The sequence below is a fragment of the Phaenicophaeus curvirostris genome, chromosome 14, assembly GCF_032191515.1.
Source record: "Phaenicophaeus curvirostris isolate KB17595 chromosome 14, BPBGC_Pcur_1.0, whole genome shotgun sequence".
Classification (NCBI taxonomy): domain Eukaryota; kingdom Metazoa; phylum Chordata; class Aves; order Cuculiformes; family Cuculidae; genus Phaenicophaeus; species Phaenicophaeus curvirostris.
Window position 1 is genome coordinate 13,672,124 of NC_091405.1, and position 20,656 is coordinate 13,692,779.

Consider the following 20,656-nt stretch of genomic DNA (forward strand, 5'->3'; position numbering starts at 1 on the left):
TGCAATTTCAGCGTAGCTCACAAGAGGCAGCAGATGCATTTCCAAGAAGATTCTGCTTCCATTGATTCCATTTGCCTCGTTCAGCACATCTAATTACTTTACACAAATTACACAATCTAGCACTCTTCCCTCCAAAAGTCAGAGAGAAAACGTTACTAAACTGTTCCATAGCTGGTTTGCACTGAACTGCATGCGAAATTGCTACTAAGTAAAGCAATGCAGCTGCTAAATAAAGGAAAGCAGTACAATTGCTCTCTATAACTTCATTGCTCTTTATAACTACCTGAAAGGAGGGTGTAGAGAGGAGGGTGATGGCCTCTTCTCCCAGGGGACAGGACAAGAGGGAATGGCCTCAAGCTCAGCCAGGGGAGGTTTAGGCTGGACATTAGGAAAATGTTTTTCACAGAAGGGGTTATTGGGCACTGGAACAGGCTACCTAGGGAGGTGGTTGAGTCACCTTCCCTGGAGGTGTTTAAGGCACGGGTGGACGAGGTGCTAAGGGGCACGGTTTAGTGTTTGATAGGAATGGTTGGACTCGATGATCTTGGGGGTTTCTTCCAACCTGGTTATTCTATGGTTCTATGAATGATGCTTCTGTTTGCTTTTCATACTCTAGGAAGGCTCACAAAGTTTTATGTACACAGAACAGTGTTCAGGCATTAGGACATGTCTGCGTTGAAGGTGTATGGTCCACCACGAGGTCTATCCAGCACTCAATGTGTTCTATGGCACCTTCTCCAATTACAAGATTGTATATTTACATAAAGACACACAGCTTCCCTAATTAATTGACGGTCTATTTGATAAGGAGCAACTCATCATCTTGTTTACCATCAGGGATTTTTTTACTAAAGGGACTATAACTAAGGGAGTGGCTTTGGTTGCGACCCAGCATTCAGTATGCACTGCATGCAGATTCCTGATTCCTCCGACTTTTCTGATGTTTGTTCCCTTGTCACTGAGATCAAAAGTCAGAGTATTTGGGGTATCCATTACCAGCATACCAAATTGAGGGCTCAAAATAAAGAAAACACGACTCAGGTATAGACAAATTCACATGGTTTGCCTAAAGTTACATGGAAAAGCTGTTACATGGAAAAGCTGGAAACTCCAGCAAGAACATAATAAATTGTGATATCTCAGATCTCAGGCTTAACACAGCCTTAGAGGATCAGACTGTTGCTAACTTTTATCTATGAGGAGCCTCCTAACTTCCGCAGCACCCTCTGCCTCTATTAAATTAGGTAGCTTTGAATTTAAAACACTCCAGATATAAGCGAACAATAATCAAACACACCAGAAGACAACCATAACAAAGGAATACAGCATAACCATCATAGACATCAGAGACGGGATTGAACAGGAGACTCAGTTCAGCATCTTCTAAAGGGTTGATATCGTACCTTTAGCATTGTTAATGCAGCCTCGATACAAAACCCCAGCACTGCACACAGGTTACATACCTTGAATCAGAACTCAACAGTTCTCAGTTACTGACACTCGAATCTAAGACTTACCCAGGAAATAAAGAAATAAGGAATTATAATTACAGAGAATGCAAGAATTTGGCAGCAAGCATTTCTGAATGATTAGTCCTCTCTGAAGGAGTATTAAGAAGCTGCTAAGACATCAAAATAGCTTAAGCGCTCTCCAGTCAACAGCGTACATAATTTCATTTATAACATACCTGAGAATGGAAATTTTCTTCCCTCCACACATCCTGCTTACATTCCCCAACAGTGTTACACCCCATTAAACACTATAAAAGGATGATGAGGAAGAAGTACCAAAGAGGAAAACACCCAATAAAATATGTACTTTTACAAACATCATCAGAAAGTTTACAGCACACCAATGAGCACAAAAGAAAGGATAAGGGCTTTAGGCTCACACCATTTATTTAGCCCACAGACCAAGGAAAACCAAGCACCTCATAAATAACATTACCACAAAAGGAAACATCATCTTGCCTGGTAGCCATGCAGCACTCATCTTTAGCAAAACACATTGAAATGAAAAAAAGCAAACCAAAACCATCTCAGAGCAGTTGTGTACGCCCAATCCTCAGTATCAGAGGTAACCACAGTTTGCAAAAGAATACAGAATAGGGAAATGCTTAAAAGCATTGTATCTAGAAACATTAAAGTAGTTACTTATCAAGCTTTCATCATCGTGTAGTCAGACACTAAAGCAGCAACACTCATCACTCAGCAATTAACAAGACAACCAATATTTGTATTTTTCAACACGTCTGATACAAAGACCAAAGTTTACTGCCACTGTACTATGGTCAGGTACATAACCCCCATCCTCCCTACTTACACCCTGCATTTGGAGAGCTCTAGAAATGACCCTCATAATCCAATCTTTTCTTTCTCAATCCCACAGCTCATGTGAGTGCCTGAAGGGGAGACAGGCTTCCCCACAGCCCACCCAGGACTCATCCCATACCTGCACGCCGCAGGGGATGGAAACAGCTAAGCCTACTGCACCCAGCTTTTACACACAGCCTTTTAACAATGTGCACAAGCAAAATTGCATTAATTGAAGTCTGCTTTTGCACAAAGAAGCTCTTACCTGCAGCGGGGCCCTCCAGCTGGGGCACTGCCAGCAGCAGGCAGCCCTGCCAGGTGCAGCAGGTGAGCTGCCCGCCCCTGGCACGAGGCTCACCTGCCCTTCACAAGCTGTCAGCTGGTGAAGCAACAGGGTAAAAGAAAACACGGGCAGAGAGAGCAGCACACTTTCCTCCCCAGTCTGCAGTGGGTAGAGAGCACGCCAGGCTCATTTTGCCCATGGAAATAAAAGACAAAGCAAGGGCACTGTTTCCTCCCCCTCGGTTGGGCCGCAGCAGCTACCAGGCTCTTGCTGCTCCTGCAGCACTTTGATGTTCTTGGGCAGGAGAGCGGCTTCAGATGCCTCTTTGCCCTTCACAATTTGTATTCAATTCTTGGCGAAGGGCTGGCAGTAAGAGCCATTTCCCCTCAGCAGCCCTGCCCAGTAAGGCTCAGTGCAGCTGTGGAGCTGGGCAGCTTCACCACCCCTCCTCTTCTCGCCTCGGCTGCCTCAGGTGCGCGGCACAGGGGAAAGCATCAGACTGAAACACAGCCACGATGTTAGCACACCGCAAAATAAAGTTATATGCCCCCAAATGCACATTTTGAATAAGAAAGTCACTTTCTCTTGTGTGGTTACTTAAACTTTGCCAGACCTCTGCAGAATGACCACAGCACAACAGCGCTGTTTTCACTTACTTCTGATACAAGTTCAAAAGCAGGTCAGAGTAGCACTAGTGTTTGTCTGAAAAATACTTTAAACCCAAGTTTTCCGTCAGAAAAATAAATCCAGCTAAAGATGTCAGAGCGAATGAGATAAAATACAGTGACTTTAAAATACATCTCCACGAGCCCTGAGGACATCTAAATCAACAGTAGTACTGGCAATATAAAAAGCATTCAATAATTCAAGTGCTCTGGGCCATATGTCAGCCTTAGCTATGGATGAAAGTTATCTTTTTCTGCTTGATCACCAGAGCAGGATTGTGGTCAAAAATCTCATCTGATACATAGTCTTCTTTGTAAAACACGACAGAGGCCTCGAGTGACTACTGCACAATAGAGTAGTTTGGAAAATAAACAGCAGCACGATCAAAGGCTGCGTTGAGTGCGACACAGGCCACGTGTCTTCTTGATTCACATCCTTAGGTGCAATGGGGAGATGGGCAGCTGCTGAAGTTTCAGCCTTGCCTACCCCTGGAGCAGAGACCTCCAGAAACTCCTTGAAAAGCAGAGAAGTAGGAATATTCTGTCTCTCCCCCTTCACTTTTCACCGCCAGCAGCCTAACTCTGTTTGCACTGGTGCTCGTACTCCCGCACCTGAGGAGCAGCACCGAGCTCACCAAGGGACTCGTGCTTCAGTATCAGCCAGACCGACTGTCTCCTCTGTGCTGTGCCTTAACTACCAGGCCGCTTTTTCTCCATAGGAAGCAGTATCAGCTGTTTTAAAATGCTGCAGTATATAAATATTTACCTGGTCAAGGTACAGTTCGCTTTTTTTTTCCCTTTACCTGCCTATATGGCACTGCACATCATCACTCTATTCTTGCACACTCCCCAGTACTGTGAGCATTCGTTAAGGGCTATTGGCCTTTGTAACCAATTTAAAATTGGGCCTACCCGCCCCAAGCACCTCACTGAAAGTAAGCAAGCATTTGTATTTGTCTATAATACATTTTAACACCCCTCCTGAGAGTCTGCAAATAGCAGGTCAATGAAAGAAGCTTCTGAACTACTTTAAGGTGCTCAGAAGTTTCCTCATGAATATAAATTAGAAATTCACAATTCATTTAGTGGACAATGTTCTACAAGGCTTGGGCTTCTGTCTTTCACGGGGTAAGGTGTGTTTGGGCTGGGTTTTTTTTGCTGTATTTAAATAAGCGGAGTGAGTGATGACTTCTGCACACAGGCATGCTGAATTTAGAACTCTGGGGATTTATTTTTCTCTGATTTCACATCAGTGAGGCTATCAACTTAAGCCTAATTCTTCTGAAGGACAGACACCTACAGAAATGCCTCACTCATACTTACAGGTTTTGCTTCATTTAGCTCCCTCAATTTCCTTTTAACTTGTGAAGTCAGATGTTCCACCTGACTTCTAAAATGGCAACATAACACCCCTTTTCAGGTTCTTCTGCACACCTCATTTCTGTTCTTCAGATTACAGGTACATGCCTTTGTCATTATTTATTCCCCTACGATACTTAGTTTCAGCACCTTCCCCACAGCATGGAGGGGTTAGATTTATGTGCAGGAGGTGCCACTCTCTCCCCTCAGCTGGAGCTCACTGAGGCCAGCAGGACCTGAGCAATCCCTGTTTGCACCAGAGCAGCTCCCCAACTTCCCACTCCCTGCCTCAGAAGAGAGATTTTACACTATGATAGATAACTCTTCAGCAAAGTTCACCTCAAAACCTCAACCTCAAGTGTTAAAAGAGAAAAACCCTTAAATGATACCAGTTATTACATTTAATCCCTTCGGGGGAAGTGGGGAATGATTTTGTGATTAAGGACCTACTGTGGGGCTCAAGGGAATTAGTTCAATTCCAGGCTCTGAAACAAGCTTCCATGTTCCACTGGGGAAAGCCTATGCAATCTCCTACCTCACACGGACATCAGCAGGATAATTTGTAAGTGCATGCAGCCCTCAGACATCATAGTATCAACAGCCAAATGAATGCACAGGTAGAGGTTAGGTGGGCTGCAATCATTTTGAGAGCTGGTTAGCTATCCAAACAGGGCACTACCATTAGACTATCATTTACCACAGAAGTCATACTTGCATTTTTGAAAACAGGTATTAGAAGGAGTCTTGAAAAATAATGTTATTTTATTACTTACTCTTGGACTGACAGCTGGTTCCTAATGGTTTTAGCTAATGCATTAAGTGAATGAAAAAAGCTGCAAGATAAAAATAAGTTGGCAGGCCTTGCAGAAAGGCACTACTTAGCTCTGAAGCACAGAACTATTTTCCATGGTTTGCACTGCAGGGAAATTTTGCTCAATTAAGATCTACAGTTGGCATTGTTTCTCAGCAAAATTAAATTTATCAATTGATTTAATTCATAAAATGAACAAATTCAATAATGAAAATTCATCAAACAACAGGAGTTATGAGAAAGTAAATCAAGCAAGCACTGTCAGGAAAACATAACACTGCAGTCACTGTGTAACCTTCTAGAAGGCAAAATGCTCCACAGTACAATCCCCAGTGAAAGCATTAGACAGCTTGCCTTGCAGAAAGGAAAACCAAAAAGATTTAATTACTCTGGTATACCAATATGCACACATAGTAGCCAGCTCTTTGCTATTCACTGTCAGCAGGAAGTTCCCCTACAATTATGAAAAGCAGCTGTCTTACACCCATACCAGAAATATATAAAGGAAAAACTACTTCCAGTTTTTAAAGACATTGCTATAATTTTTAAATTCCACTCCTTTCTGAAAAAGCACTGTGCCTATTATGATCGCAAGTAATATCCATGGTGTATTTAATGCATGACAGAAGTTCCTTTCAGTAGCTTGATGCATGCTTCATATACTTCTAAACTATTTTTTCTATGAAAGTAATTGCCTCTTTCAGAAAGTGTAAAAATACAAAGTTTCAAGATCAGTGTTTCTGGCATTGCCTCTTTATGTTCATTCTATAAGCAATAGTTTAACCTTGACAGTAAGTGTTTTTACAGTATGGCTACCATTCTTTTTGCATGTATTAAAACCAGGAGAATGGCTGTTAAAAATATTTTTTTAATCTATTACTTGATTGGCTTGTATGCAACTACAGATTCAGGCATTTCCTCACATAAATTTGACTGCTTTTCTAACTACAATACTTTTAATATTTTCCTTAGTTTTTCCACTCTTTTAATTTCAAGTTATAATGGAAGTGAAGATATAATGGAAGTGAAGAGTTGAAAATAGAAAAACCCAATCCCAATCAAAATCAATATAAAACCACTTCAAAGCTGTCAATCATAGGGTAAGCAAGAAACACCAATAATTCCAGTTGAGGCTAAAGTTGGTCTTTTCACCTTCATTGATAAAGTAAAACACAAAAATAACTGACGGACTTCTGATGACTTCGGAGAAGTTCCATCCATCCCATTCAATTTGCACTAAAAGCCAAGTCTAACCAGACCTGCCCATTCAAACTTGCATAGCCAGATTAAGTTCAACCACAGTGAAACTGGTGACAAGGGTCTAAAATAAATAACCTTATTTTGAGACTGTTTAGCAACTTCTAATTTGAAGTTATGAAGGCACAACACTGACATTCATGAACATTTGTTTTAATATAAAAGCCTCCTTAAATTTTTCAGAAGTTGTTACAGGCTGGAATGTGACAGAAGGTGCGATGCATGTGTGGTTACAGGACTTCCACTATAGCCAATGTTGTCAGCAACATCTTCTTAGGCTTCCCATTGGTGCTGCACTGGTTTGACGTGAACAGCTGTGACAAAATAAGATAAATACTGTAAGACAGTTGTAGTTTCTGTATGTGTTGCCCTCTCCACACCTACTTATATTTAAAAACCACTTCCCCTCTTCATCAGTGGAAGACCAATTGCCATCTCAATTTTTCATTTTTGCAGTATTATTGAACCTAATGATTTACTGTAAGGTTTTGATTGTTCCATATCCTCTGATAGGTCATCTAACATTTAACTTCTCACTTCAACACAAAACATAGTCCAATATTTTATTCCCTTTAAGTATCCTGCACCCACGAATCAGGTTTTAGGCGAAATCCCACTGCAAAGCTAACACTCCTGCAGCTGAGAGCATCAATAAAATGATCCTGTCCTAACATCTGATGCAGAACCACAATATCCATATTACCACCAACTCTTTCCAACAGAAGGTAAGGAAGCATTTCTGAGCACACATCCACTTGTACTGAGTGAAGTGATCGAGCTGAGTCTTGTTCTCATAGTGACAGGTTAGAACATGTTCTTTAACCACACCTCTGTCTCTTCCCTCCCACTTATGGTTCCCAAGCTAGAGGCTTAGTCTTTTTTTGTGTCAGACATCATAGAAGCAGTATCCTCCAGGCCAAGGCTGTCTTGAAAGATAGCCATCATTCTATGGCTGTCATCACAGGAAAGGTTTTAATTTGAAGCGATTTATTAAACCAAACAGCTACAGAGCTTTGTCTCCCTCACCTGGCACTGGGGAAAGGACAGATGTACCTCCAAGCATTGGCCATTTGGCAGGTCGATGTCAAGAACGTCCTGGAAGTCCAAATCTTTTAGCAGGTGCTAAATGAAAAGGTAGAAGATTATCCTTTGTATCCAGCAGTCCTGTTCGGAAATGTCTGTGTTTGATGTTTTTTTTTGTGGTGGGCTTTTTTTTGTTCATTTTGTTTAATTAACTGTTTTAAAACAAACAGTGAAGTCTGCTTTTATTTGCACAGGACACTCAGCTGTGAGGGTCTAAAACCACCAGGCTTAAGAAATGCCAGAAACCTATCTAAAAACAGGAACAGAAAGAAGCACTGCAGACAAAGCAGTGACACCACACACCAACTGCAACAAATGTCTTAGCCTTTATCATTCATAGTGCCTTATTTTAAAAGGGGTGCAACCACTGAACTACAAGTACAACCTTCCTGTATGTTTTAACAGAGCATGCCGACCTGCAGTGTTACTAATCTTAGCAAGATTAGACTATAAAGTAGAACTCCCCTTGATATTAATTCTAGTCTGCATACCCAAGTTACAACTCAGACAATCAGTAAAGTTAAAACCAGATTTTATTTGAGTGATTTTGTACATAAACATATTAGAAGTCATCTGAGGCTGGTTCTAAGCAAGGATTTAAGCCATGACTATAATGTAGGTCACTAATGTTGATACAGTTTGCGCCTAGTACTTATTCCAAGGAATCAGGTTCAGCACTAACATCAATAGCTGATGAGTGTGTACATTTGGTTTCATTTACACCACTATTTAATAGAAGAAAATGAAGTCACTAAGCAGATGTCACTATCTTTTGCCGACTTCCCTATTTATTTCAATCATTAAAGCAGTATTTAATTTACAAAGCACCATACTCTAATCCTATGCATCCAAAAATATTCATGTTTAAAACCTGAACCGCCCTCGCTGTTTCTGCTGCCCTTCTGGTTTTCAATAAGCTTCAGTAACTCAAAAGAATTGCAACCAACTTGGTTACTAAAAAAAAAAAAGCTTTGTAGAAAAGTTCACAACAGGGGAGGAAAAAAAGCTTTTCTGCAATAGCCAGGTGTTCACCTCAACCCATACCAACTTCAAACACATGCAAGGACAGAAGTTGAATCTGATTTCAGAATAAGGACATGAAAGATGAGCTTTATATTCTTATGCTTTTATAATGTTAGAATGAATTCACTTTTAGATAAAGAATAGTATACTCCCCACTCTCCTGTTCTTTCACATAAAGTTTGCTCTGAAAATAGCATGGCTGAATTCCAGTCTTTTATCTACAGTTTGATCACTGCCAAATATTTGCAAGTTCAGATTTTTCCATATCCCACCCATCTACTTGATTGCATTTCATGTAGTACCTACAACATTTTGTTCTACTGTTATGAGTAAGTGTACAGTAGCAAGTCAAATGAGCCATGGAAACAGAATTACTTTGAAACACAAAACAAATTATTGGAAGAGTCCCCAGCCGTCTACCATCCAAGTGACAGTTTAACCTGAGGAAGGGGTGATTGGCCCAAGAGACCAAATCTGTGTATTTGAGTGGTTAAGATTCCCATAGTCAAGTTGATCCAGCTCATCTCCAGAAGATGAACAGTGATGTAATGGAAACTAACTCTTCTACAGGACATACTCATAATAGAAGTTTGTCTTCTGTTTAACAGAATGTTACTACAAGAACCCATTTCTCCAAAGTATCCTAGTTTTGCTTCAAATACTAAGAACCAGAGACCAGGCAAGAAGTTCTGTGCATTTGTAAGCCCTTTTTATGTAGCCAAATTTAATCTTTCCTTCTGTTGGCAACTGAGAAAGGAATATTTTTAATTAAAAAGGTACCTCACATGCATCAAAACCTACAAAGATTACTCAGGCAAAACCAGGACCCTAAACTACTACTAATATGTCTACGTTAACAGACCACAAAATTCAACCAAGCACTGCAGGGTGGCCTTTAAAACAAAAAAACACACAAAAGAAATTATGTAGATTAAGATCAGACTTAATTCTCAAGCCAATTTTTTTAAGAACATAGACAGATCCCTCATGGCTGTCACAGTACAAAACTTGAATGCATAAGAAACTTTAAGACTAAGTGGTAAGGGGACCAGACATATTAAACAGGCGTGATCCTCAAACGCCATCTATACGTTTGCAGGGTCATATTTCTGAAATGAGTTACAGTAACACCTCTATGATAGAATTGGCTGAAAAAATTTTGATAGAAACCTACTTTTGCTTCTTGCTGATAACAATCAAGGCACTTCATTCTTTCTGCATGTGTTGGTGAAACTGCAGGTATAGCTTCTCTCCATAATCATCCCTGGTGCGGTCATCTGCAACCAAGTGAAAAATCATTTAAGCAACAGCACAGACTGCAAAACTGTATTAGAATACCACTAAGCTTTACCATTTAAAAATACTGTCAAAAATGATAAAAAAATAGTTCTTTGAAGCGAGGTGGTTTTTTTTCTTTTTTATTTTTCCCTGAGGAAATTTGTTATGGACATGCAAGAAGGCATAAGAAACATGGTTAAACTTGGCTGCAGGGTTCTCAGAATTAATCTACAGAGAATAGCCATTCATTTACTCCAGCCCACAGAGGATTACTTTTGTCCCATTCTCTCCTGCACTTTCTCCATTTTGATACTGGGACTCAAGTCTTACTCTAAGGGAAAACAGTGAGAGACTAGGAAAAGCCAGACTGCCTTTTATTTTAGCTATAGCCAGACACTCAGGAGATAACTAGAACATTTCTATTGCAGTAGTCATAAGGATCCTCCGAAACAGAGCTGGGATATGTTGCACTCTGTACTAACTGCTGGACTTCCCAAAGATCCTGTATCCTAAGACAAGAGACATACTGAAGACTGTGCAGAGGACGATTATCTACTGCATATATTAACACAAAGAAAACCAAATGTGATAAACTAAAAACAGGAATTAAGTTATTTTGGATATAAGAAGCCTGTCTTCTGAAGTGCTATAAGGAATAAGAGAGTGAGTTTTACTACTCCTGCCCTAAGTACTTAAAAAGACATACAACCCTCACCACTCAATTGAGTTGTAGAAAGGGAGCACAAGACAAATTAGCTTTATAGACTACTGAAATTCAAATAATTTTTAGCATCTCATACAATGATATTCAATAAGTCAGAACAAATTTCAAACTATGATTTTAAGAAGTGAAAATGAATCTTCTATTACATCAGGACACACAAATTTTGTATTTTTGTACTGTGCATATTTTACATAAAGGTGATTCTGTGGAGTTTGCTCAGATGTCCAACAAAAGGCTTTCTCTTTTCTACTGAAAATGCTGCTATTTCATAAATCTCATCTTCCAGGATAAAGTTTGAAATGTTTTCTACAGGCATGCTAAAAGAAAAAGTTAACAGGGAGAAGAAAAAGTTCTGGTCAGAATTTTGTTGTTGTCTAAACCAAGAAGCCCTGACATGGCTCTTCCTACAAAAAACCCCACAGTAGTTCTGAAGATAAACCACACTTTTTAGGGAAAATGAGATGGAATGAAAAAAGGAACAGTTTTTCAATAAGATTTCAAGCCTTCTAAATCTACTCCGAAAAGGAATATAAAGTATTAAACACTATCCTCATATGGTCTCCGAACTTTGAAGGTAGTTACTACAATAAACAGAGTTGTAAAACCAGGATTAGTTCATTCAAAAAGACTGAATGTCTAACAGCCTTAAACATTAGCCCAGTATCTCTGAAGTAACATGTTGCCTCAAGGGGAAGGAAATGTTTAGAGGAAAACAAGCACTAGAAAGGATTATGTAGAGACAAACACATAGGCAAAGGCTGGAAATGCAATCAAACTAAGAAACAAGTGACCCATCCTAATTACCTCTGATAGCAGATGCTGCTAACAGATGCTCTCACATTATGCTCAAAGTACAGCTGTGAGAATCAGAAACAGATACAGAAGATGCTAAAGTCAAAGACAGATCCCTTGCACCTTGAGAAGCAATAACTTGAGATATTCTAGGCTGACAAAGCATGTTTCTTCCAACCACCCCTGCATTATGAAGCAACTGAAATTTACACAAGGCCCTTGCACTTAAGCTGTTAATTTTAAGGCTTCACAAATGCTGGCAGAAAGAGATATCAAGGATTATTAACAGATGCACTAACCCTAAGAAAGACCTCATTACAGTCATACCTGTCATACAATGAGCATTACATTGTCTTACCTCGTTTACCTCAGCTTGTCTCCTATCAGCAGAATTGTACAGATGAGAGTAGAAGCTACTTAGAGAAAAATTTAAGCTGTCCAAGAAGTTTCACATTACAAACAATAAAGGAATGACAATTTACTGAAGTATATCAAGGGTTACTGCTCTGGGAACTGTTTTCCTAACATAGGTTCAGCTTTCAAGTGTCACAAATCACAGATGCCTGAATAAATATCAGCTTTAAGATACCAACACCTGTTCAGAAGCAAACCTAACAGGTAGAGCAAGATAAAGGATCAGCAGGAGATCTGCACATCAACAGACTGACAGAATATAAATAGCCTAATAAAAATAATAACTTTCTGATGCTTTCAGGGTACTAGAAACCTTAGCACATCATTCCATTTTTCAAAGTAGCATCTAACTTCTTGGGGTCTGATTAATTTCAGGGGTTCCCAACTGCAAGAGCATAGCTGTAGTAAGGAAAAAACACCTTCTTCCCAGACAGGACTTTTCATTCAGTGAAAAATTCTAGTCCTAATATATGCTATATAATGATGATCCGAGGGCTGGAGCACCTCCCATGTGAGGACAGGCTGAGAGAGTTGGGGATGTTCAGCCTGGAGAAGAGAAGGCTCCAAAGAGACCTTATAGTGACCTTCCAGTGCCTGAAGGGGCTCCAGGAAAACTGGGGAAACGCTGCTGACAAAGGCTTGCAGTGATAGAACTAGGGGCAACGGGTGTAAACTGGAGAGGGACACATTTAGACTAGGCATAAGGTGAAATTTCTTCACAACGAGAGTGGTGAGACACTGTCCCAGGTTGCCCAGGGGAGCTGTGGCTGCCCCATCCCTGGAGGTGTCCAAGGCCAGGCTGGATGGGGCTTGGGCAGCTTGGTCTGCTGGGAGGTGTCCCTGCCCAGGGCAGGAGGGGTGGAACTGGATGGGCTTTGAGGTCCCTTCCAACCCAAACTATTCTATGACTCTACAATCTTCACCAATAGACAGAACCAACAGCCCTGAGGCATTCAGCCTTTCCACCTGGCTGAGGGAGTTCCAGCCACCGCTAGCAGGACAGCTTCTGTTGGCAAAAACTAGCTAGGAAAAAAAATATAATAAGCTGGACTTACAAACGCTGCAGAGAACATATTTTCCTGTTACCTACGTTCAGTCAGGCAGCACCAAAGCAAGAGTAACTTACGCCTTGGTAGCAAACACGACGTTTTGTGATTTCACTTAAAAGCCGTGAAAGCAAAATGACCACAAATCACGTTTCGATGACTGTTGAATTTCCGTTTAAGAAAGCCTCGGTATAGCCGTAACTCCGTGCCTAAGGGGTCTCGCCTCCCCTCACCCCCGGGAGAAGGGGAGCTCCTTGCCCCTTCCAGAGAGCGGCGAGCACAGCCCGGGAACCCGGGACGGCGGAGCCGCATCCCCGCACAGCTTTAACCAGAAAAACCCTCATTAAGGGAACAAAACCAGCTCGGTTATCACCGTATCCTCGCTGGGAGATTAGGATAAAATGATAAAAGCCACGGAAGGCCAGCACGTCCCATCACAGCCTGTAACCCCCAAACGCACCGCCTCAAGGCACTCACTATTTCGGGTGCTGCCGCCCCAGAGGGAAGAGCGACCCCACTCACCCGCCACCCGCAGCCGGGAGCTCTGAACGTTGCTTAGCGCCGACCGCCGTTAAATAGGCGCGGCCGCGCCCGGGCCCCGCCCCCCGCGCCTCGCAGCCAATGGTCGCGGCGCTTGCTGCGGGGGGCGTGGCTCTGGCGGCCAGTGGCGCGCGGCGTTGTTGCGGCGGGCGGGGCCGCGCGGGGCGGTCGAGAGGCCTCCGGCCATGAACTCCCTGGACCAGGCGGAGGGTGAGTGCGGCGGGCGGCGAGCCGCTCGCCCTGAGCGAAGGGTGAGGCGGGCCCAGGAGGCTCGGGCTCCCCTCGGCCCTGGCGGGGAGCGAGGCGGGGGCTGCGGGGTCCCCTCCGCGCGAGGGTGGGAGCGGGGCCCGCAGGGAAGGCCCGTGCGGAGCGGGGAGCTGCCCCGTGGGCTTTCCCTCCCGCATCCCCTTCTCCTTCCTCATCTCTCTCCCGTATCCCGTTTCCTTCCCTTCCTCTCCCATTCCTCCTTCTCTTTCCTCATTTTCCTCCTTTCGTCTCCCCTCCTGTGCCCCCTCTCCCCCTCCCGTGTCTCTTTTTCTCGACTGTAGTTTATTAAAACTCGCTTTTGTCGCAGTAGCTGTCCCTCCGCTCTTGTTTTCTCATATAAAATGCATTTCCCCCAGCTGCGAGCCCCATCGCCCGGGACATCGCATTGCACTCTGCAGCGCTCGGCTTGCACTTGAAGAACGTGACCTCAAATAGCCCCCTCCTGCCTGAGGCGGTTTGGGTTACAAGTTATCTGAAGTCACGGCTTACAGGATGTCAGAACCCTGAAAAGAGTTCTTAGTGGCTAAAAATAAGACTCGTAGAGGTTTTTAAAACGCATCAGCGCTTCGGAGTTGGCAGGTGTTCCGTAGCAGATGCTAGAGGTGGACGTTTCGATAAAAACTGGTCACCCGGTGCTGAAGGAGCTTTGTTGCAGTGTCCCTACAAGCTGCAGGGATCGCAGGCGTGTGACTGGGCAGTTAGAGCTGCCAGGTGCCAAAGGGATAAACTCGGAGAAGGTTTTTAGAAGGTATATAGGCAAAAATAAGTTCAAACTTGAAGTTCCTGTTTCCTGAAAGGGTTTTTTCTTACAGTTTTTTTGTTTCAATGCTGTTTACATTACGCAAGCGTTTCTAGAGAACTTTATTGTCAATAGCTTGATTTTTTGTCTACAGGATGCTATTTCTCAAACAGTAGGTTTTCACGTGATACCTGATATTTCCCCTCACACTTCACTGACTGGTTGCAGGGGTTTGTGCCAGTCAGGGAACAGTTAATTAGCTTTAATTGCTGGCAGTAGTTTAGCTTTCCCAGAAGGGAGGTGGAGGACAGCCCTAACTACCGGGCTGTTGGCAGTAATTAAGACTAGGTAACTGTTCTGTGGCTGAAGTCAAGATGCTGTAATCTTCCCTCATGAATTCACCTGGAAACCACTTAGGTGTAAATGTGCAGTTTGGAAAAATGCATCAGTAATAATCATGATAGGTATATTTCTTCTGATCTTATTCTCCGATTGCTTTATTATGGTAAATAATTCAGTAATAGCTGCAAGTTAAAGGAAAAAAAATCCAGCATGCAAACGAAAACACCTCAGCTGAAAGTTAAGTTTATGCTAACAAAAATTTAACTCCTGGTAGAATTCTAGCTTTGACTGGAATGTTGTCAAATATTGACTATGTTGAACAGAAGCTTAAATCTAATGGATTTCAGGTGAAACAGCTCCTTGTAGGCAAACATTAGGTGGCTAAGATTTTTTTAAAGTAAATTAGGAGTATGAACTTGAAATGCTGCCCGTCATTTAACAGCAATGTCAGTGGAAAGCCTGTGGGAGAATTATGGCAATAAGAAGAAAGATCTATGTAAATTAAAAAAGAATTGAAATAAAATTGTTGGGCTAGTGTTTGTTGTGGGTTTTTACACATGTGTGTGTGTATTGTGGAGTCAAGAGTTTCTACAAGACAAAGACATGGAAGCCACGCTGGTCTGAATAATCCCATGAGCAGCTGGCAAATGGTTAACTTTTTTAAAAAATTATCATTATATAGATAATGGAACTTAATGGTTTCCTGATACTGTTCATTAATACTGCAAAATGTAACACTTATTTTCTGCTTAGAGGAGCTATTTAAGCTCTTCTAAATATAACTCAGTATCTTTAAAGATGTTTAAAATACTCTTATTTCTGAACTATATCTATTTTTTTTCCATAAGTGGGAATGGTTCTTGCATTTAGTATATAACTGTCATTGTACTTTTCAGCTAAACTTGTGTGATGCTACTTTGACTGTGCCCTTATTACATCTTAATTATTATTTTATTGGTTTTCTCTGCCTGTCTAAGTAACGAGTGTGCATAGGGGAAAAGTGGACTCCTTTTATCTTTTACATTAAAAATTGACTAAATAGATTAAGATCTAATTATGCTTGACATCCTCCCCAGATCTCAAAGCTTTTGAAAGAAGACTTACTGAATACATTGCATGTTTGCAACCAGCTACAGGACGTTGGAGAAGTAAGTCTGATGTTCCAAGGGATAAATAGGCCTCTCTCTTACAAGCTTTTTAGATTTACTAGTGTATATCTTTGATATGTTAGCCCAGACAAAAAGCTGTGCTTAAACTCCCTTTAAAACTTGTGTCATACGTTAAAACACTGCAGCAGTACAAGATAACAAACTAATACGTTAGCCAGAGTTAGAAAAATGAGGTCAAGATTGAATTGGCTCAAGGCTGAATCGTTCTGGAAATAGTTGGGACAGTAAGTTGTTGTATTTGTTTCTGTTTCATTTGGGGTTTTGTTGTTGGGTTGTTTTCTTTTTGGTGAAGGCTCAGACTTTCAAGACAGTCACTATAGTTACTTGGACTAAATACAATAGGGTGAGATAGTTGCTATAACATTGAAAGTGAAAACTCTACAGCAGCGTGCCTTAAGGGCAGAACATGTCCTCATCCTTCTTCTAAAAGGAAGGTTGGAAGGAAGACAGGAAGGCTAAAATTAACACTGATAGGCTGCCAGCTTTGGGGTCAGTTGTCCATAGTGGGAATAGACTGCTTTTTTTTGTACTGAGACTGAAGTTTCCATACTCAAAAGAATACAGATATTTTTTTAAGAACTTATAAAATAGCATCTTCTCTCCTGAGAGACTGAGGAATAGGAGGAATGACTACTTAGAAAGCAGAAACAACAAAAAAAACACCCCACCCAAAACACCACCCCCCAAACCTTGTGTCAGAGCAGTTAGGAGGTAAGCGGATACTTGTAAATGGTTATCCAGCTTGTGCACACCTACTGTAGGAATGTGTTTGGATTCCAGAATTGCTATTTGCTGTCAAATATAATCAAAGAAAAAAAAAAATACTGGAACCTTCTAACTTTTCAGTTTTGTAATATCAATAAGAAATACACAACTCAGTGAATCACAGCAGTCTTAAAACCTGAAAGTAGTGTTTTATGAAATCTAGGGGGTTTTTTCAGTTTTTTTTCCTTTGATCCTAAAGGCTGGTAACTCTGTGTCTTTTCTTTTTTTATCGTAGTGTTCTTTTTTTGCTTTTTTTTTTTTTGTTCCCTGGTAAAAGACTTTATTTGCATGAGCTTCAGACACCACAGAAAAGTCTTAGAACTTCCAAAGTGACCAATGAAAGCTGCAAGGCTTTATGAGTATGCAGTAAAATATGAGCTTTCTCTACCTTTATATTTGTTGGTTTTTTATTTTTTTTTCATCAACCACTGTTTCCCAACCTTTTGTAGTGTCCCAGAGCAGTCTAATATCTTATGTTAGTCTCATATGTATCTAGCATTATACATTTACAGTGAATTGATTATTCTTCCAAAGGCATTCTGGATATGAGGCGTTTTTTTGTTAATCTTCATGTGCTAATGCTAACGTGCCTTCTGATTCCTGTTTAAATTTTGTGGATTTTTTTTTCCTCTGTGTCAACTTTCCTTGCTTGTAATTGTGGAGTTCGAAGCATAATACAACTTAGATGTGCCACTGAAACTGCTGGTGCTAAGCCTCGGGCCTTTCTCATGTAGAAGAGCTAGCAGATAGAAGGTTTAGATCTGCTCTACAGTTTAATGGTGCTGCATATCTGTTGCCTAGACTGCTTAAGCTCATATAGCATACTGAGCATTTGGTACAACTCTAGTCCTCCAACTCACATTTTTGCTAATTGTGTTATGTTAGAAACCTTCATTTCTTCAAAGCATCAGGATGTTTTTACCTGACAGAATTTAGATCTTTGGTATCTGCTTGTCCTGTCCAGGAAATCTTTAATTTCACATAATAGAAATTTCTTTGTGTATTTTAATTTCTGCCGTCCACTTAGAAGCTTTTCCTCCCTCAGAAGCGCGAGGAAATATAAATGCCTAAGAGCTGCTGCTGAAAAATTAATGCTTTTTTGTAGAAGTGAGGTATACTATTTGACTGCTGTTCTTTTCTTTATCAGTGATTCTGATAGTGGTATCAGTCTGCACGGCAACTGGTGCTTGGAACTGGTTAATAGACCCAGAGACACAAAAGGTAATGATGATGCTCATTCTAAATGTAATGAATGTACTCTGCTTCATCATTTGGTGTTACAGTATCTTGAAGACTGGAAGGCTAAAGGTGGCTCTCCCATGAAACTGGGAGATCATTTTTAGTTAAGTTGTCTGGAGTTGTTGTGGAATATGTCCTGGGACAACGTCTACTGGAATGCTACACCTTGAATACTTATCTAAAGAATTGTTTGCAAGTACTTAGAAACTTAGGAACTACTACTAGGAGCAGTATTTTTTTTCACTTAAGTGAACTAGGCAGGAACTTCTTGTATGTTTTAAAAAGTATGTAGTGGGACTAATCTAATTTCTTTCCTAGGTGTCATTTTTCACATCACTTTGGAATCACCCATTTTTCACAATTAGCTGTATTACCCTAATAGGCTTGTTCTTTGCTGGAATACATAAAAGAGTGGTGGCACCATCAATGTATCCTTCGATTGTGTTTGTCATGTTAAAAATGTTGTGGTCACTGCTGTTACTAGATCATTTGTTAATATTGCTTTTTCAGTTTTTACTTACTCTCTATAAGTTAACTGCTTTCCTTGACACAAGCCACACAGCATAGCAGCCCGATGTCGAACTGTTTTGGCAGAATATAATATGTCCTGTGATGATGTAAGTGTTGGCAACTCTCTGCTTAAATTTTGTTTTTTAAAAAATTCACATAATCCAAAAAAGCACTCTGGTTGTTTTTTTAGAACAACACTTATATACACCTTAAAAATTGTGTGTGTCTGTAAAATGGAATAGAATACTTGGTATTGTTATGTGTGTCATTTTAAACTTAGCTTGTAAAATTGAACTTGAAGTGCAATTGTTGGGCTCAGCTTTTAGGGTCTAAACTTTGTTTTTTTCTGTCTTGCAGACTGGAAAATTAATTTTGAAACCTAGGCCTCATGTTCAATAAGGGCTGTCTTCCTTCAGTTTTTTCCACTGCCATGGAAACCAAAAAATGACCTTTTTTAAGGTAGTGTGACAGCAAAAAAACCAAATGGGACTGGTTGTCACTGCCTTGGAGTGAAAGTCTTACACAGTTGACAGTGAAAGTGTGCAATATTACTTTCTTGAATATTTATCCAAATTCTTTGTTAACATATTATCAGTGCTTTTGCTACTTCTGATTACCTCTTTTTCAGTATTAGTGTCACTTTTTTACTTCAGCTAGAACAGAACATACAGGTGAAGTATGTTAATCAGCTATGAAGTTGAACTTGAAAATCAAACCTCATTTGTGTATGTCTTTGTAAGCTATTGTAAATAGCAGATCAATGCCAATGTTCAGGAAAATAAGTAATATTTGCTGTATGGATTTTTTTTGTTCTCATGAACAGTGTTGAAAGGAATACTCACCATTCCCATTATGTTTTATTAGCACACTTATTCATTACAGCTGTCCTTGTCTCCTGGTCATTCTTTTTGGAACTGGTTAAAAGGCTTGCAGAGAGACTGTCTGTCTATGCTGGAGAAAACTGGTCTTATTGTTCAAGAACTTTGCAGTATATCAAGGATCACATTTGTCAAGTTGTATATATAAGGCACCAGCCACTTTCATTGTGGTTCCATGTAGCTCTGTGTTTGATTGGGTTCACAACACTGCTATTTTAAGATTTTAGGATTTTAAAAATTGTCTTAAATATGCTTGTATCTTCCTGATTGTAAGGTTGTACTGTATCTGCAGTTCACAAGACCATTCTGAGTGGAGTTTTATGCTGTGATAGTATGAATATGAATCTAGTATTGCAAATGTATAACTTCAGGTTTGGTGAAGAAATCAAAGTGCCACAATAAAGTGACAAAACCTGTTATTCAGAGTGTTAAAAACAAATTGTGGATGTTACATGCATAAAGTAACTTCTGAACAGCTAAAATTGTAAAGAGTTTTAAGCTGTTCAAGGTGCCTTTTTACTTGTTTCAAACTCTTTTAATTGACTAAAACTGCAAAGCTGTTGCAACTTCAGTAGCTCCTACTACAAGGTAGGCTGACTTTTGAAGGCAGCCTATGGACGTTCTTGTCAGTTGAGACATTTGAAATTGTCTCCTATAATTTTTCCAGTTCAGTCTCCTGCCCATCCGTTATTTTTAACCGCTGTATATTTTGTAGATAAATGTGTATAAAATAAATCCTTTGTATAAACAGACGTTATCTTCTTTTGTGTTGTGCAAATGCAGATCTCAAATGAACACAGAGGGACATCCGAGGCCACAGTTCAAGTCTGTAGCTTTCATACCGGAGCAACCTTTCCTCTGTCTGGTGTGGTTCTCACAGTCTAAGATACTGATGCCGTGAAAAGCCAGACTCAATAATCAATGCCAATTTGATTATTAAGTAAAGTATCCTTTATTGCGATGTTGGGTGTGCAGGGGGTAGTTCCACCTAATGTGCATGCAACTTTCCAGCTCAATTCACTAAGGCTATAAGGCTATATACAGTCAAAGCATACATATTCATCACTTTTCAAGGAACAGGCGTGTCTGTTATAATCAGTTCCCAGAATTTACTTACCTAAGTTTCCTCCCCTTGGTGCAGACACTTTGCCTTTGGGGGT

General features: G+C 40.7%; 1 protein-coding gene and 1 long non-coding RNA gene across 2 annotated transcripts; one reads left to right on the forward strand and one right to left on the reverse strand.

The window, feature by feature from the left end:
• Positions 1 to 6,471: 6,471 nt before the first annotated feature.
• Positions 6,472 to 13,586, reverse strand: LOC138726545 (uncharacterized). The gene is made up of 4 exons (XR_011338456.1): positions 13,525 to 13,586; positions 9,968 to 10,070; positions 7,714 to 7,809; positions 6,472 to 7,001 (listed from the first exon to the last, which is right to left on the reverse strand). It is a non-coding gene; the product is annotated as an uncharacterized lncRNA (long non-coding RNA).
• A 110-nt stretch (positions 13,587 to 13,696) lies between these two features.
• On the forward strand, positions 13,697 to 19,710 carry CNEP1R1 (CTD nuclear envelope phosphatase 1 regulatory subunit 1). Its single transcript, XM_069868646.1, has 6 exons — positions 13,697 to 13,797; positions 16,012 to 16,083; positions 18,017 to 18,090; positions 18,427 to 18,536; positions 18,671 to 18,725; positions 18,976 to 19,710. Exons 1-6 carry the CDS (start codon positions 13,773 to 13,775, stop codon positions 19,015 to 19,017), a joined length of 378 nt encoding a protein of 125 aa, XP_069724747.1. The 5' UTR covers positions 13,697 to 13,772; the 3' UTR covers positions 19,018 to 19,710.
• Positions 19,711 to 20,656: the final 946 nt, after the last annotated feature.